The sequence below is a fragment of the Mobula birostris genome, chromosome 9, assembly GCF_030028105.1.
Source record: "Mobula birostris isolate sMobBir1 chromosome 9, sMobBir1.hap1, whole genome shotgun sequence".
NCBI classification, from domain to species: domain Eukaryota; kingdom Metazoa; phylum Chordata; class Chondrichthyes; order Myliobatiformes; family Myliobatidae; genus Mobula; species Mobula birostris.
In genome coordinates this window covers 11,466,253-11,485,488 of record NC_092378.1, presented here as the reverse complement: position 1 = coordinate 11,485,488, position 19,236 = coordinate 11,466,253, and the positions used below count along the sequence as shown (strand labels likewise).

At 41.5% G+C, this 19,236-nt stretch overlaps 1 protein-coding gene across 4 annotated transcripts in view; it reads left to right on the top strand.

Annotated features, from left to right (window-relative positions):
- The window catches only part of lrriq1 (leucine-rich repeats and IQ motif containing 1), a 172,877-nt gene that overhangs the window by 25,314 nt on the left and 128,327 nt on the right, over nucleotides 1-19,236 (top strand). For all 4 annotated transcript variants that reach the window (XM_072267486.1, XM_072267485.1, XM_072267488.1 and 1 more), the window contains 5 exons: nucleotides 13-239; nucleotides 4,316-4,390; nucleotides 4,685-5,905; nucleotides 11,809-11,961; nucleotides 14,987-15,137. In XM_072267486.1, the coding sequence (XP_072123587.1) occupies nucleotides 13-239; nucleotides 4,316-4,390; nucleotides 4,685-5,905; nucleotides 11,809-11,961; nucleotides 14,987-15,137 (1,827 nt within the window). The remainder of the gene's footprint in view (nucleotides 1-12; nucleotides 240-4,315; nucleotides 4,391-4,684; nucleotides 5,906-11,808; nucleotides 11,962-14,986; nucleotides 15,138-19,236) is intronic.

The following is a 19,236-nucleotide window of genomic DNA, read 5'->3' as shown; positions in this document are numbered from 1 at the left end:
TATTTTCTTCAGATAATGAAGATTTTATAACTTCCAAATGCAAAGAAGTGGAGGAGTGCTGCCATCTGACACTGCAGCAATGGGAAGCTGAAGAAAAAAGACTACAGAAAACCAAGCTGGCAGAGCTAATGGACCAGAGAGAAAAAGAGAAGAAGCAAGTGGAGGAGGAAGAGGAGCGAGCTAAGAGTAGGCAGAAACAATTTGAAGAAAAACTAGAGAAACTAACAGTAGAGAGGCAGGTAAGTATTATCAGAACCACACACATAGCAGCTGAGGCAGTATCTGCTGAGGATAAATCAGTAGTGTTGTTTGCAGTGAAGAGGCCAGTTGAAGACTACAAAGATGCTTTTGATCATTTAGTAAGATGGACAGAGCAATGACAGATAGAATCTATCCTGATTAATGTGAGGCAAGGCACTTTGGGGAGATTAATAACAATAGAATATAAACAGAGACTGGTAGGGTTTAGCGAGTATTGATGAAAAAAGTCAAGTCAAGTTTATTGTCATTTAACTATATTCATGTGTATAACATATTTAACTATACAATATATATAGAAATGAGACAAGGTTTCTCCGAACCAGGGTGTAGAGCACATTCAGTACACATAACACATGATAACTTATGAAGGTAAGGAACCTTAGTGTACAAGTTCAAGGTTCCCAGAAGTTGGCAACACAGGCAGATTCAGTGATGAAGTTGTTATTTGGGGTTTTGTTTTCATGAGGTACATTTCCTTGAGGACGTCTGTTTTCAGTTCCCAAGTTCCTGCCTAATAGCATTATAATATCCCCTCACCCAGTCAAGTACTTGTCAAGTCAAGCAGACCCAGTCTGCTCCTATCAATGTTCAAAGCAATGCTAAAGATCAAGGAATTGTGGTTGCTGTCTCTGAAATGCTTGCACGCTGAGAAATCTGTTAGCTGACCAGGTTCATGGCCTCTCCTCTAGTTGCCTTGTCCACACATTGTGTCAGGAGTCCTTCCTGAACACACCTTACAAATTCTGCCTTATCTAAACCTTTTGCACTAAGGAGGTACCATTGAATATTAGGGAAGTCACCCATGACAACAACCCTGTAATTTGTGCACTTTTCCAAAATCTGCCTACTAATCTGCTCTCAGTGCCCTTGTTGGTATTGGGCATCCTATAGAATACTTCCAGTAGAATGATTGCTCCTTTTCTGTTTCTGACTTCTATCCGCATTGACTTAGTAGATGATCCTTCCAGAATGTTCTCTCTTTCTGCAACTGTCATAATAGCCATGCTTAGCACTGATACTCCCTCACCTCTTTTACGTCCTTGTTCCTGTCCCTTTTGAAATAAACTCTAGAACATCCAGTAACCATTCCTGTGCTTGTGACATCCAAATCTCTGTAATGCCATCACGTCGTAGTTCCACTTAGTGATCCAAGTGAATCACCCTTTTTCGTGATACTTCCCGCATTAAACACATTTCAAGTCCTTCAACTGACTGCATTTATACCCTATCTGCTGCCTATTCCTCCTCATTGACTCTATATACATTGCATCTACCTTTACCCGAACCGCTCTATCACCGTATCCCATCCCTCTGCCAATTTAATTTAAGCCCTCCTTAACAGCTCCAACAAACCTGCCTGCGAGGATGTTAGTCTCTCGCAAGTTCAGATGTAATCTGGCCCTTTTGTGCAGATCATAACTTCCCCAAAAGAGATCGCAATGATCCACAAATCTGCCCCCTGCACCAGTTCTTCAGCCACACATTCAATTGCCGTATCATCCTACTCTTGCTGTCCCTGCACATTACACAAGCAGCATTGCAGAGATTTTGTCCTTGAGGTCCTGCTTTTTAGTTTCCCTCGGAATTCCCTAAGTTTGCTCTTCAGGACCTTGAAGCAACACACATCAAAGTTGCTGGTGAACGCAGCAGGCCAGGCAGCATCTCTAGGAAGAGGTACAGTCGACATTTCGGGCCGAGACCCTGATCCCAGCTCTCATCCATGCCGGGTCTCTACCACTGCGAAGCCTCTTCAGGACCTTGTTCCCTTTCCTAGCTATGTTGTTGTTACCAAGATGTACCACGACATAGCTAAATTACAATCACATCAGCCATAATTTTATAAATGTCTTTGTTTTGCTGCTAATTCCTGTGTTCACATCTGTATATATAGGTAAAAAGACAGGTTTTTGCATAACACAGTGTTCTGAGAAGGGGTGCGATTGATGGAGATGGAAGTTCATATCAGGGAAATTTAGAGGAATAAGTCCATCCAGAATGCTGAAAAGAATGTTGAGGAAACGATGTGATGGTGTTTGAATCTCACCGAAGGTACTAAAATTATGGAAAGTGATCTATTGAAATAGTGCCTGATGAAATATAACCCCACTGACTCTCATAGCTATTTGGCATAAACCCACTGATTCCCACGGCCCTCTTGACTATACCTCTTCCCACCCTTTCACTTGCGAAAATGCCAACTCCTTCTCTCAGTTACGTATCCACCACATCTGCTCTCAGGATGAGGCTTTTCATTCCAGAAATACTGAAGTGTCCTCCTCCTTCAAAGAAAGAGGCTTCCCTTCCTCCACCATCAATGCTGCCCTCACCCGCATCTCTTCCATTTTGCACGCATCTGCCCTCACGCCATCGTCCTGCCGTCACACCAGGGATAGGGTTGCTCTTGTCCTCACCTACCACCCCACTAGCCTCTGTGTCCAGCACATCATTCTCCTTAATTTTTACCATTTCCAGCAGGAACTCACCACCAAACACATCTTTTCTTCCCACCACTTCCTGCTTTCTGCAGGGATCACTTCCTATGTAACTCCTTTATCCATGTCCCTCCCCATCACTGATCTCCCTTCTGGTACTTATCCTTACAAGTGGAACAAGTGCCACACCTGCCCCTACACCACCTCGCTCACTACTATTCAGGGCCCCAAATGTCCTTCCAGGTGAGGTGACACTTTACCTGTGAGTCTACTATATTTGGTGCTTCTGTATATCGGTGAGATGCAACGTAGATTGGGATACCGCTGCACCGAGCACTGTTGCTCTGTCTGCCAGATAAAGCAGGATCTCCCAGTGGCTACCCATTTCTATTCTACTTCCTATTAACATTCTGACTTGTCAGTCCATGGCTTCCTCTACTGCTGTGGTGAGGCCATACTAAAGTTGGAAGAGCAACATCTTTTATTTCATCTGGGTAGCCTGATGGCATGAACATCGTAGCCTAAACTTGATGACATGAACTTCGATCTCTTGAACTTCTGGTAATTGCACCCCCCCCCCACTTCACCGTTCCCTATCCCTGTTTCCCTCTCACCTCATCTCCTTACCTGCCCATCACCTCTCTCTGGTGCTCCTCCCCTTTCCCTTTCTTCCATGATCTACTGTCCCCTCATATCAGATCCTTCCCTTCTCCACCCCTTTATCTCTTTCACCAATCAACTTCCCAACTCTTTACTTCACCCCTCTCCTTTTCCCAGTTTCACCTATCACCTGCCACCTTGTGCTTCTTCCTCCCCTCCCCCTACTTTCTAAATCTGACTTCTCCTCTTCCTTTCCAGTCCTGATGAAGGGTCTTGGCCTGAAATGTTGACTTTTTTTTCCCCCATAAGGGCTCCCTGGCCTGCTGAGTTCCTCCAGCATTTTGTGTTGTGTTATTGAAATAGAAGATGAGGAATAGGTAGAAAAAAGATTAGAATAGAAGACTGAGAAATAGAGGCCCATGATAAATTCAAGGCTAAAGGAAAGAGGTAAAGTCGTGCCTAAGAGAAAAAAATGAAGCATATCAAAATCTCTGTGGTGGAACATCTTGCCATCAGAAAAGATATGTTGGAGAAACTGGGAGAAAGGAATGGAGAAATAGAATTAATCTTTCAGTCCAATACTCCTCATTTTGCAGTGAGGGAAAATTCTCCAAAAGAAAGAGTAGGCCACAGGCCAAAGCCCCATACTGAGGGGTGGCCTTTGATGGGTGTTTAATATTTTGGAAATATTTTAAGTGACCCTTATTGGGATTGCTATTTTCAGTGCACTATCCATTCCTTGATATTGTTGCAAGAAGTGACGTAAATGAGATAAGCACCGTTTTCTGTGATGTAACAAATTTCTGTGTATTAACAAATTTCACGACACATGCAGGTGATAATAAACCTGATTCTGATGTAATCCGAGGATGTAAAATCCTTTACCTCTTTGGTATTTTCAGCTGACTGTGGTTGCAAGTATCTTTTCTTTAACACTGTAAGAGTATTATTACTTAATCATGGTATGCAATCTATTATCTACCTAATACGTAGTACATTACAGTTTTGTGTATTTTACATAGGAACAGCGGGCTAAACTGGAAAAGAAAATCAAACAGAACCAGGAGACTTTGGCAAAAGAGTTAAAACGTCATGAGGTGAGGAATGTTTGAATCTTTGTAAGTAAGAAGGGAGCAAATATGGTTCATTTAGTTCTTTCTATCATGATCCCAATTTAAATGCAGTGAAGTATCTCATCCAGTACTGGATTAAAATGTAAGGAATAGGAGCTGGAGTAGATGACGTGATCCCTTGAGTCTTTTTTTGCCTTTCAGCCATTATTTGTCTTTGACCTCAGCTTCACATTTTTGTTTCATTTACCCCATTGTTTCAATTGGTTCAAGTTGTATTTTTACAAACGTGAATATTTGTTTGATGTTTTGAATTTCTAGGCACTCATACAATCACTGCAAATGAAACTGGATGAAGAGCGAAGAATCTTTGAAGAGCAGCAGGACAAAGAGAGGAAACGAGTGGAAGAGCTGCGTTACAGAGCAGCAACTAGTATTCAGGCAAGATTTCGGACATTTTTAACACTTAAAAAGTATTCTCCAATACTGAAGGAGAAACGGGATGAAAGGAAGAGAAGAAAAGACCTCCAGCTCAAGATGGCTCAAGAAAGGAAAGACTTTGAAGAGAAAATTAAAAAAAAACTAGAAGAACAGAGCCGAGTTGAACAGGAGGAAAGAAAAAAGCAGGAAGAGGCTGTACGGCTGCAAAGGGAGGAGCAGAAACAAAGACGGATTGAGTACGAAAAGAAAAAGGAGCAGGAGCGACAGAGGTTAGAAAAGGAGAAACAAATGAGAGTGAAAAATCTACAAGAAGAGGAGAAACAAAAAGAACTACAAAAAAAGAAAAGGGAAGAAGAACAAAAGGAAGCAGAAGAAAAGTTGCTAAAAGAAAAAAAGAACGAGTGCATTGAACAAACAGAGGAAAAAACTGAGAAGAAAGTTGTGCTGCAGCTACTCGAAGAAGTTACTGCTAATTCCAGCATGAAGGAGAATGAAACCTTCAAAGACAATGATAATGTGTATGTTCATATGAATGAAAATATGTGTTTGCCTTCTAATGCACAGGACAACTCTCTCATAAATCCCAGTAAAACTGAAGGTCAGTGTACAGCTGAAAGAGCTTCAGATGCAAAAATGGAAAAGAAACTACCAGCTGAAGAGATAGTGAAAAGTGAAACAGTGAATACTCTTACTATTGAATCCAATGTCATAGTACCCCAAAATAACATACTGCAAGAAGTTATTCCTTATGCAGTTGGAGACACATTCCCTGGTAAACTATCTGGTGATAGTCAATCAGTATTAAATAATAATGAAGATAAGCTACAAAATGAAGCTCAGATTGCTGCTGATGAACTAATTGAAAACATGGATGTTAGTTTACAGAACACTTTCACCAGAGGGCTTGCTCTTCCTGATCACCTTGAGCAAAAGAGATTACATTGGATGAAAACATGCATTCCTTGGTCCAAAATTTTCAATGAAAACAAGAAAAAGAAAGTGAAGCAACAAGTGAAACTTCGGAATAATCCTGTTAGCAGACTGCCTGTGCTGAGTCCTGAAACAATATTGCACTCGGGTGTTTGGACCTCACTTCAACAAGTATGTGTTTATTCTATTGTTGGTTGACTTTGAAAATGCTGAATTATTATAAATATTTTATACATGCGATTTGCCAGTCTCATTTTGCCACATGCTACTTGGTTGACAAGTGCTTTCAAGTTGAACTTTTGGTGAAATTAACTTCTGGTTTTACTTTACTTTTAATATTAACATATTGCTGTATAACACATTAAGGTGGATTGTGTTCATCTGCAGCTGCATTCACACGTGATGAGGAACTGCTGTGTGCTTGTTCTTCCAGAAACGTGGTTCCAGGACAACACCCCCATGCACCATCAATATACAGTCCCTGCCACACAGAGACTTGGCTATATTGTTGTTTGTGTGACTGTATGTTTTTCTGCTATAATAACTATATGTACTATGTATGACTGTTGGTGCTGTGTTTTAGATTATGAAGACACGTGGTCCCGTTTTATTGTCATTTAGTAATGCATGCATTAAGAAATGATACATTATTTCCTCTGGTGTGATATCACAAAAACAGGACAAACCAAGACTGAAAGAACTGACAAAACCACATAATTATACATGTAGTTACAACAGTGCACAATACCATAACTTGATGAAGAAAGGCCGTGAGCACAGTAAAAAGTACAAGGTTTCTCAAATGTCCCACATCTCACGCAGACGGGAGAGGGAAGAAAAACCCCCCCTGCCATGCCGACCACAATCCGACTCTGAGTCATCCGAAAACTTCGAGCTCTGATCAGCTCTCCGACACCGAGTACCGAGCACCATCTCTGTCGGAGCAATTCGAACTCTTTCTCGGTCGCCAAAAGCAGGCAAGGCCAGGGATTTTGAGGCCTACCCTCCGAAAGATTCCCGACATGCAGTAACGACAGCAGCGGACGGGCATTTCAGATGTTCCTCTGTGATTTCACGTCCATTCTCCATCAAATCAGAATTGCCCACAGCCCATATTTAACAGATACGACATCATTTTTCACGGGAGAACTGCGCACACGCGGCACGCTGCCATCTTCTCCTCCCGCCTTGCACCTTGTTTTGCACTTTGTCCGTGGAGGAACGCTGTTTCATTTGGCTGTATTCATACTTATTGTTGAATGACAAGTATGCTTGAACATATTCAGCCTCTGCACTGAGTGAAAAATTAAGGTAGTAAATTCATGTTGACTCACTGTCAGAGCAGAGAATGAAGGGATCAGGTGCAGGTAGAAGAGACTTAGTCTAATTTGCCCTCATGGTCTGTACAGACATTGTGGGTTGAAGGGCCTGTTTGTGTTGCACTGTTCCATGTTCTGACAGACTATCTATCGGTAAAAATGATCACATCTAATCCTGAATTATCACATTCCGCTATAATGTTACATCCATATGTGGATTTCCTACAGTCATTTCCAAGGAATAATAATCTGAAGAGTAAAAACAAAATCTGTTGACTCTCAAGTATCCTTATGCCTATTGTACTGAATTTGTGTGGGCATGTGGCCAAGTGGTTAAGGTGTTCGACTAGCGATCTGAAGGTCGTGAGTTCGAGCCCAAGCCGAGGTAGCGTGTTGTGTCCTTGAGCAAGGCACTTAACCACACGTTGCTCTGCGACGACACTGGTGCCAAGCTGTATGGGTCCTAATGCCCCTGGACAACATCAGCGTCGTGGAGAGGGGAGACTTGCAGCATGGGCAACTGCCAGTCTTCCATACAACCTTGCCCAGGCCTACGCCCTGGAGAGTGAAGACTTTCCAGGCGCAGATCCAAGGTCCCGCAAGACTAACGGATGCCTTACTTTATTGTACTGAATGCATGGCTGAAAGTGGCAAACTCTTCAGTTGTTATCTTAATGTTTGCTCTGGTGCTCTTCAGATAAATCCTGATATTTCCTCAGGCTCAGGCCACTCTCAGTACTATCCCAAATATCAGTCAGACAACTGTCTTAATACAGCTCTCAGCAGAGAGTGGCTAGGCCATCTACCATTGAGCCGCAGATACAAAAGCCTTAAGTTCAACACTATCAGGTTCAGGAACAGTTATCACCCTGCAACCATCGGACTTCTGAACTGGCGTGGATAACTTCAATCACTACTGCTCTGAATTAATTCTATGACCTGCAGACTTACTTTAAAGCAGGGGTTCCCAACTTTTTTATGCCATGGACCCTTACCTTTAACCAAGGGGTCCATAGCCCCAAGTTGGGAACCTCTGCTTTAAAGAAATCTCTACTCCTGTCCTCAGTAATTTTTTTTGCTTGCACAGTTTGTCCTCTTTTGCACATTGGTTGCTTATCGGTCTTCGTTATGCCCCTTTTTTTTTGTAAATTCTATTGTATTTCTTTTTTCCCATAAATATCTTCAAGGAAATGAATCTCAATGTAATATATAGTGACAAATGCATACTTAAGTAATGAATTTACTTTGAACCTTTGAGGAGAAAATTGTAAGAGGTCTCCGAGGATGAAAGTGTAATCTATGAATGCCTGTGCTTTAAGAAGCCGGCAGTGGCAGCAGTTGTCTGTGATCTGTCTGTTTGCTTTTGTAAGCTGATGGAGAAACAGTTGAAGTTTTGACTAATGGAATAGAGACAATCACTGGTGTTCCTAATGCATCAGTGGCCAGAGAGGGGCTGATTTTGACTTCCACTGTGAGAGGAGTGTAGGCATGTATGTGAGTGTTTGTAGTTTTATGAGGTTAGGCAGTGAGGCCTAACTTGTGGAAATGAAGTTTGCTCACTCACATACTTGTGATTGAACCATAGGTCCCCATGAGTATCTTTCACAAGTCAACAGTTTCTGATGCTGAGATACATCCTAGGATGCGCTGGGACACACATATCATCAGTGATGTAACTTGGGGTCATCAGGTGCTTTGCCTCTTTTAACATCAGACACTCTCTCCCAGGTGATCCAGCCAGGATGATCAGGCCGGATCAATCCCAGAAACATTGGTCCATGCGTCATACCTCTTGATCCATACCCATGTGGAGGCTCGCTCAGCATCCTCTGCAATGGTTCTGATGGCCTCCGTAATGCCAAGGAGAGAGTAGATTCTGTACAGTGAGCAGTCAGCAGAACCTCTACAGGCTCACATCGTGCTCTCCACCCCTGTCTCTGGCACTGCTCTACCAGCTCCTGGTATTTGGCTTTCTTGCATTCAGACGACTTCTCAATTTGTTTTTTGTAAGGAACTGCCAGTTCTACCATGACCACCTGTTTTGAGCTTTCTGATAGAGTGACCATGTCAGGCCTCAGATGATGATTCAAGGCTATTGATTTATGTTAACGCAAGCGCTGTTGAGAACATAGAACAGTACAGCAGGCACTTTGGTCTACAGTGTTGTGCTGAACTAATTAGTAATCAAATATCCAGCTAAACTAATCCTTCCTTTCATATCTATAACCTTCTATTTGCTGCGCATTTATGTGCTGTTTACTGAACACCTCTCAAGTACCTTCACCACCGCCTCTGGCAGCACGTCCCAAGCCCCTACCAATTCTTAAAAGCAACCTCCCCTGATCATTTCCTATGAAATTATCCTGTCTCATCTTACATGCATGCCTTTGGTATTAGACAGTTCAACACCAGGAAAAAGATACCAGCTGTCTAACTTACCTATGCCTCTCATAATTTTATTAGCCTCTATCAGATCTCCCGTCAGCCTCTGCAGCTCTAGAGAAGACAATCAAATTGTCCAACCACTCCTTATAGCACATACCTGGACATAACACCCACCCAGTCAGCCCTAACTCTTATGTCAGAATGCTGTTCATTGACTTTAGTTCGGCATTCAATACTATGATCCCCTCCAAGCTGATCACCAAACTTCGCCAGCTTGGTATCAGCGTATCCCTCTGCAATTGGACCTTGGACTTTCTGACTAACAGACCCCAATCAGTTAAGTTAGGCAACCTCTCCTCCACTCTCACCCTGAACACCGGTGTGCCTCAAGGCTGCGTGCTGAGCCCTCTTCTGTTCTCCCTTTTCATCTATGACTGCGTTCCTGTACATGGTTCTAACTCCATAATCAAGTTTGCAGACGACACCACGGTGTTGGTCTGATGAGAGGGGATGATGAGACGGCCTACAAGGACGAGGTCCAGCACCTGGTTGCGTGGTGTGCCGACAACAATCTGGCCCTTAACACCCAGAAGACCAAGGAGATCATTGTGGACTTCAGGCATGCCAGGAGCCACACTCACGTCCCCATCTACATCAATGGAGCTGTAGTGGAGCGTGTATCAAGCTTCAAATTCCTTGGTGTCCACATTTCCGAGGATCTCATCTGGTCCCTGAACTCCTCCATCCCGATCAAAAAGGCGCAACAGCACCTTTATTTCCTGTGGAACATGAAGAAAGCCCACCTCTGTCCCAGGTTACTGGCGGACTTTTACCGCTGTACCATTGAGAGCATACTCACCAACTGCATCTCAGTGTGGTATGACAATTGTCCCGTATCGGACTGCAAAACCCTCCAGCGTGTGGTGAAAACTGCCCGGCAGATTATCGGCACCCAATTGCCCGCCATTAAGAACATCTACCATAAACTCTGCCTGGGCAGGGCGAAAAGCATTATCAGGGATGCATCTCACCCTAACCATGGACTTTTTACTCTCCTCCCATCCGGTAGGTGCTATAGGAGCCTCCGCTCCCACACCAGCAGGCACAGGAAGAGCTTCTTCCCTGAGGCTTTGACGCTGCTGAACCTCTCATCACAGCGCTAAGCAGTATTGCATCCGTATTGTACTGTCTCAGTACTTTTATATTTGTGTGCTGTAGCACTTTTTTTATTCGCAGTTATTTTGTAAGTAATACTATTCTTTGCATTTCTGGTCAGATGCTAAATGCATTTCATTGGCTTGTATCTGTACTTGGCACAATGACAATAAAGTTGAATCTATCTATCTATCTATGCCTTCTAATCCAGGCTGCATCGTTTTAAACCTTGGCTGTACCCTCAACATACTTCTTGTAATGGGGTGCCTAGGGTTGAATGCATAATCCAGATATGGCCTGTCTGAAGTCTTATAAGGTTGCAGCATAACTTCTCAACTCTTGAACTCAGTTCTTCGAGTAATAAAGGCAGACATGCCATATACCTTCTTTACCACCCTGTCAACCTGTGCAGCCACTGTCAGGGAGCGGTGGATTTGGATTCCTCTGCACATCAACACTGTTAAGGGATGCATACTGTGTCTGTTTCCAGAAATGAAGAACTGATATACTAATAAATATATCCTCCTAAAACTCGCTACTATCAGCAAATTGTGGTTCATTAGAATCACAACAATTAAATGCTGTATAATATCCCATAACTCATCAAAGTGGAGGACGTTATAATGTAATGTATTATTAGACCAGTATATATTGATATTTCTTAACTGAAACCTTAATAATAAAATAGTCCTTTTGTCATGAATTTGATTTGTTGGGTTTTAGAAAGCCTCAGATTATGTATGAATATATGAATTTCTTTAACCTAAAAGTTGTTCGAAAATAATCGATAGTTCAATTTTTAACATATGCTGTTCAAATGTAATATTGAAGAAATTGAAATGTTTATCACTTGTAGTTTATTCAGTAAATTTTTGCTCTGCAGAATATTTCATAGTGAAATCCTATAGCTTTTTTTGTTCATTATTTTCTTTAAAAATAATAAAGCTTTAACAAGTTCATGATAATTCTGCCATTATATCATTGCCATTTGAAAAGTTGTATTTGTGAAATAGGTTTATTCTTCAGCTTTTGAAAGTGTTTATACAGCTAGCTGACAAAAAACTTGAGAAGTAGGATTTCATTTTTAATTTTAGATGTAACTAGTATGAATAAACAAACAAATAATTAAGCCATTTGGAAACTTTGGAAACGATCTAAGAGCACGTTTGATACCAGATAGTTTTCTATATAATGAAACATTTTTCTCTAATGTAGGTTACAACTGTTACTCTTCAAGATTTGCCTGGTTGTAGCCTGAACACCCTTTCACAGTGTCCGAGACTGAAGTCACTAATACTCCGAAACTGTCAACTAGACACATTAGAGGGTGTCAATAATTGCAAAGGTTTAAAGTATATAGATGTACAGGTAAAAAAAAAAAATTGCTTTTGAATAACTATTGATTTATTCTAACCGTAATTGTATTCTTCTTGCATCATTGTTCCCACTCATTTATCAAAATCTCAATTAAGTACACTTATAAAAGTTGACAAAATATGAGATGTCTGTTATCACTCTTTTGGTTGTTAGATTAAACATCACATTAAAATTGCTTCAATAATTATTAATCAAGCAATCTTTACAAAAAAGAGGCAACTATTTACAAACCCCATTTCCAGAAAAGTCGGGATATTTTCCAAAATGCAATAAAAACAAAAATCTGTGATTCTCGTGAACCTTTATTTAACTGAGAAAATTACAAACAAAAGATTTTCAATAATTTTACTGACCAACTTAATTGTATTTTGTAAATATACACAAATTTAGAATTTGATGGCTGCAACACACTCAACTGAAGTTGGGACAGAGTTCAATTAAGATTGGAAAGTGCACAGAATATTCAAGTAACACTGGTTTGGAAGACTCCACATTAAGCAGGCTAATTGGTAGCAGGTGAGGTATCATGACTGGGTATAAAAGTAGCGTCCATCAAAGGCTCAGTCTTTGCAAGCAAGGATGGGTCATGGCTCACCCCTTTGTACCAAAATTCGTGAGAGAATTGTTAGTCAGTTCAAAAGGAACATTTCTCAACGCAAGATGCAGAGAATTTAGGTCTTTCAACATCTACAGTACATAATATTGTGAAAAGATTCAGAGAATTCAGAGACATCTCAGTGCATAAAGGGCAAAGTCGGAAACCACTGTTGAATGCGCGTGATCTTCGAGCCCTCAGGCGGCACTGCCTAAGAAACCGTCATGCTACTGTGACAATTATAGCCACCTGGGCTGGGGAGTACTTCGGAAAGCCATCATCACTCAACACAGTCTGTCGCTGCATCCAGAAATGCAACTTGAAACTGTATTACGCAAGGAGGAAGCTGTACATCAACTCTATGCAGAAACGCCGGCGAGTTCTCTGGGCCCGAGCTCATCTCAGATGGACCGAAAGACTGTGGAACTGTGTGCTGTGCTCAGATGAGTCCACATTTCAGCTAGTTTTTGGAAAAAACGGGCGTCGAGTTCTCCGTGCCAGAGATGAAAACGACCATCCAGATTGTTATTAGCGAAAGGTGCAAAAGCCAGCATCTGTGATGGTATGGGGGTGCATCAGTGCCCACGGCATGGGTGAGTTGCATGTATGTGAAGGTACCATTGACTCTGAGGCGTATATTAGGATACTGGAGAGACATATATTGCCATCAAGGCGACATCTCTTCCCGGGACGTCCATGCTTATTTCAGCAGGACAATGCCAGGCCACATTCTGCACGGGCTACAACAGTGTGGCTTTGTAGACACAGAGTGCGTGTGCTTGACTGGCCTGCTGCCAGTCCAGATCTATCTCCTATTGAAAATGTATGGCGCATCGTGAAGAGGAGAATCAGACAACGGAGACCACGGACTGTTGAGCAGCTGAAGTCTTATGTCAAGCAAGAATGGACAAAATTTCCAATTGGAAATCTACTACAATTAGTATCCTCAGTTCCAAAACGATTAAAAAGTGTTATTAAAAGGAAAGGTGATGTAACACAATGGTAAACATGCCTCTGTCCCAACTTTTGTTGAGTGTGTTGCAGCCATCAAATTCTAAATTTGTGTATGTTTATAAATACAATTAAGTTAGTCAGTAAAACTATTGAAAATCTTTTCTTTGTACTTTTGTCAGTTAAATAAAGGTTCACGTGAATTAACATATCACAGATTTTTGTTTTTATTGCATTTTGGAAACTATCCCAACTTTTCTGGAAATGGGGTTTGTATAAAGTCATAGAAAAGTACTGTCCTTTCAGCCCATCTAGTCCATGCCGGACCATTTAAACTGTCCACTCCCATCGTCCTGCACTGGGACTACAACCCTCCATACCCCTACCATTCATGTACCTATCCAAACTTCTCTTAAACGTTGAAATTGACCTCGCATGCACCACTTGAGCTGGCAGCTCGTTCTACATTCTCACAAACCTTTGAGTGAAGTTCTTTATCCTCATGTTCCCCTTTAAACTTTTCATCTTTCACCCTTAATCCATGACATCTGGTTGTAGTCCCACCCAACTTCAGTGGAAAAAGCCTGCCTGCATTTACCCTATCTATACCCCTCATAATATTGTATACTTCTATCAAATCTTCTGTATAATATTTTTGGATTATTTCTTTTAATCTGCTTTTATAACCAAAGATGATACTGGGTATTTACAAGAATTTTAGACCATTGTTTTCTCATCCTTCGTTAATTAGCTTGTAATTTACCTTGGGATATTCCTGTTTAAAACAAAAGCATTCTTCTAGTTTATCTATCTTGGTTTTAAAGGGACAGTGGTTTTAATTGTTGCATCATTTTGGCAGTGGCTGATTTTTTCTCAAGGCTACCTCCTGAATTGTAGAGAAAGGACTGTGCAGATATAAACCACCTCCTCCTTGTTTGACCACCTGTAATATGTTACATGACATCTCCGATAACAACAATGTGTTGTAAGAAGCACGTTATTTCAATCAAGTTTATTCAAAATCAAATCATGCACTATGGGAAGTAGAGACAATGTTTTTGCTGCTAGTTTTAAATGCACTGATTTGTAAGAATAATTATAAAGCAAACATCACTTAAATGGCAATCATATCAAGGAAAATTGTTAGGTACTACTAGTCTCTAAGGTACTCAAGTCTTTAAATTTAATTGTAGTGCAATCCCCTTCCTAAAGGCAGATGGTTAAACAAAAGTCTGCTGACTTATTTAGGGCTCAAATGAATAGGACATCCAAATTTCTGAATGCCTTCTGATTTGTTGAGGAGCAAAAAGACCATATTCTCACCAAAATTCCTGTGAATTAATACTACATTGATCATTATCTACCCCTCTAAAGCAATAACAGTAAACTACTCATAAAATATGCAGTTATTATGACAAACATAAATGTACAATTTTAAATCATATCCAAATTCTTTTTTTGTCTACATAGAAAAATAACATCAAGAATATCCATGGCCTTGAGTTGGAGGATCTCTGTGTTCTTCTGCTCAGTAATAATCAGATCACCTCTCTGCATGGTCTGGAGAAATGCAGCAGCCTACGCATCCTTGAATTATCGCACAATAACATCACTCGGATAGGTGGGCAAGTGATAGCTGCAAACTTTTGGGTTTACTTGGAAAGTGTTTTTCACTTGATTAAATTGTTTTACCAGTGCACCTTCTGGATTAGTTACTCTGCTTGTCTTTCCAGTATGTTAATCTTGGTGAGCTAGGCTACCAACATTGCATCTCAAGAAGTAGGGACAGGTTGTTAATGGGGCTTGTTGAGGATTTTATCCAGTCACATATGTGTTCCCTTTGCTTTGATCTTCTGAATACCTGTTGGCCATCATCTCCACCAGAGGCTGTGGTGCAATGTTAGATTTTTTAGATTATGAGGACACGCAGTCCTCTTTTATTGTCATTTAGTAATGCATGCATTAAGAAATGATACAATGTTCCTCCAGAATGATATCACAGAAACACAAGATAAACCAAGACTAAAAAAACTGACAAAAACTACATAATTATAACATATAGTTACAACAGTGCAAAGCAATACCGTAATTTGATAAAGAACAGAGCATGGGCACGGTAAAAATAAAAGTCTCAAAGTCTCTTGAAAGTCCCATCATCTCATGCAGACGGTAGAAGGGAGAAACTCTCCCTGCCGTGAGCTTCTAGTGCCGCAAACTTGCCGATACAACACCCTGGAAGCACCCAACCACAGCTGACTCTTGAATCCGTCGGAAAACTTCGAGCCTCCGACCATCCCTCTGACACCGAGCACCATCTCTGCCAAGCGCTTCGACCCCGGCCCCGGCAATAGGCAAAGCGGAGGATCTGGGGCCTTCCCCTCCAGAGATTCTCGATTGCAGAGTAACAGCGGCAGTGAAGCAGGCATTTCAGAAGTTTTTCCAGATGTTCCTTCGTGCTTCTCACGTCTGTCTCCATCAAATCAGGATTGTGCACGGCCCCTACTTAACAAATATGATATCATTTCGGAGTGGTCACATGGCGCTGCATCGCGCCGCTATCTTCTCTTCCCCTCTCAATGTTAGCAATCATTTCAAGAGGACTAGAATATAAAAGCAAGGATGTAATGTTGAGGCTTTATAAAGCACTTGTTAGGCCTCACATGGAATATTGTGAACAATTTTGGGTCCCTTATCTTAGAAGGGATGTGCTGAAACTGGAGAGGGTTCAAAGGAAGTTCACGAAAATGATTCCAAGCTTGAACGGCTTCTCATATGAACAGTGTTTGATGGCTTTGAGCCCGAATTCAGTAGAATTCAGAAGAATGAAGGGTGACCTCATTAAAGCCTATCTAATGGTGAAAGGTCTTGATAGGGTGGATGTGGAGAGGATGTTTCCTATGATGAGAGAGTCTAAGATCAGGTGATACAGAATGGAAGGGTGTCCCTTTAGAACAGAGGTGAGGAGGAATTTCTTTAGCAAGAGAGTGGCAAATCTGTACAGTTCTTTGCCACAAGCAGCCGTGGAGGCCAAGTCATTGGGTATATTTAAGGTAGTGGTTGATAGATTCTTTAATGGTCAGTGCATGAATGGATGCTGGGAAAAGGCAGGATATTGGGGCTGAGAGGAAAAATAGATCAGCCATGATGAAATGGCAGGATAGACTTGATGGGCCAAATGGCCTAATTCTGCTCCTGTATCTTATGGTCTTATAAGAAGTTATTTGGAGAGATGGAGGTGTCCAGGTGTAATGTTCGATCGATGTCCTGGCTCACCTGCCCCACATGATGTAATGTGGTGGTGCAGTCGCTGGCGATCCAGGCAGCATTAACAGTGAATTGGTGCATCTGAATTGCTGAATGCTAGGAGACCTGTCTAGGTCCTATGAGATGCAAGTAAATTTATAGCCACCGTTTGACCTGCCCTCTCTCCTGGGATCTACCTGATCTGTGCTCATTACCCAACCTTCTCTTCCATGCCCCTAACCTGGTTTAAGACCTTAGTGCCCTGGATTATGACCTACAGTCAGACCCGGCACTGCATGAGGCCCTGATATCCCAGGTGACCTAACCTGAACATCAGAGGACAGGGCATAAAGTAATAAGTAAACACAAGAAAGTCTGCGGATGCTGGAAATCCAGAGCAACACACAGAAAATGCTGGAGGAACTCAGCAGGAAAGACAGAATCTACGAAAATAAATAAACAGTTGCTGTATCAGGCTGAGACCCTTCTTCAGGACTGTAAAGGAAGGGGGAAGATACCAGATTTAAAAAGGTGACAAGCTCGAAGGTGATAGGTGAAGCCAGGTAGGTGGGACATGTAAATGACTGGAGAAGAACGAATCTGATAGGAATGGAGAGTGGACTATGGGAGAAAGGGAAGAAGGAAGGGCACTGGGGGATGTGACAAGCAAGTGAGGAGAAGAGGTAAGAGGCCAGAGTAGGAAATAGAAGAAGAGAGAAGAGGGAGTGGGAAAAAAACTCAAAGGAGCATTCAATATTCATGCCATCAGTTTGGAGGCTACTTAGACAGAAAATGAGCTTCTTCACCCTGAGAGTGACCTCGTGGCAGAAAACGAGGCCATGGACTAGCGTGTCAGAAAGTGAATGGGGATAGGAATTAAAATGGCCACTGGGAAATTCTGGTTTTGGTTGATGGAGCAGAGGTGCTAATTTATATTGTCTGTAAAAAATATTCAACCCCTTTGGAAGTTTTCATATTATTGTTTTCCAGTATTGAATCACCGTGATTTAATTTGGCTTTTTGATCAATGATCAACAGAAAAAGACTCTTGCATATCAAAGTGAAAGCAGATCTCTACAAAGTAATTTAAATTAATTACAAATATAAAACACAAAATAATTGATTGCTTAACTATTCACTCACCTTTAAAATTACACACCAAATTATCACTGGTGCAGCCAATTGGTTTTGGAAGTTACATAATTAGTTAAATGGCAATCTTTTTGGAGACTTGTGTGCAGTCAAGGTGTTTCAATTGATTGTAGTAAAAATAAACCTGTATCTGGAAGGTCCAACTGCTGGTATTCCAGCAAAAAACTACACAATGAAGAGAGAACACTCCAAGCATCTCTGAGAAAGGTTATTGAAAAACACATGTCAGAAAATGGATGCAAGAAAGTTTCCAAGTCACTGAATATCCCTTGGAGTACACTTTAGTTAATCATCAAGAAATGGAAAGAATATGGCCCAACTGTGAATCTACCTAGAGCTGGCCATCCTCAAGAAAACTGAGTGACCATGAAAGAAGTGGACTAGTGAGGGAGGCCACCAAGAGACCAATGACAATTCTAGAGGAGTTACAAGCTTCAGTGGCTGAGATGGGAGAGACTCCGCATACAACAACTGTTGCCTGGGTGCTTCAACAGTCACAGCTTTATGGGAGAGCGGCAAAGAGAAAGCCTCTGTTGCAAAACAAAACTCATACAAAACCTCAGCTAGAGTTTGCCAGAAGACACGTGGAAGATTCTGAAGTCAGCTGGAAGAAGGTTCTAAGATTCTATGGTCTGATGAAACCAAAATTGAGCTTTTTGGCCATCAGGCTAAATGCTATGTTTGGCATAAGCCAAACACAGCTCATCATCAAAAACACGCCATCACTACTGTGAAGCGTGGTGATAGCTGTATCATGCTGTGGGGATATTTCTCTGTAGCAGGTCGTGGAAGGCTTGCGAAGGTAGTGGGTAAACTAAATGCAGGAAAATACAGGGAAATACTGGAAGAAAACGTGATGCAGTTTGCAAGAGAATTGCAACTTGGGAGAAGATTTCTTTTCCAGCAAGACAATCACCGGAAGCATAAAACCAAAGCTACACAGGAATGGCTTAAAAACAACAAAGTTAATGGCCTGGAATGGCCAAGTTGGAGTCCAGACTTCAATGCAATTGAGAATTTGTGGCTGGACTTGAAAAGGGCAGTTCACTCATGATCCTCATGCAATCTGACAGAGCTTGAGCAGTTTTGTAAAGAAGAATGGGGAAAAATTGCAGTGTCCAGATGTGCAAAGCTGATAGAGACCTATCCACACAGACTCAAGGCTGTAATTGCTGCCAAAGGTGCATCTACTAAATACTGACTTGAAGGGGGTGAATACTTATGCAATCAATTATTTTGCATTTTATATTTGTAATTAATTTAGATCACTTTGTAGATATCTGTTTTCACTTTGACATGAAAGAGTCTTTTTCTGTTGATTGCGT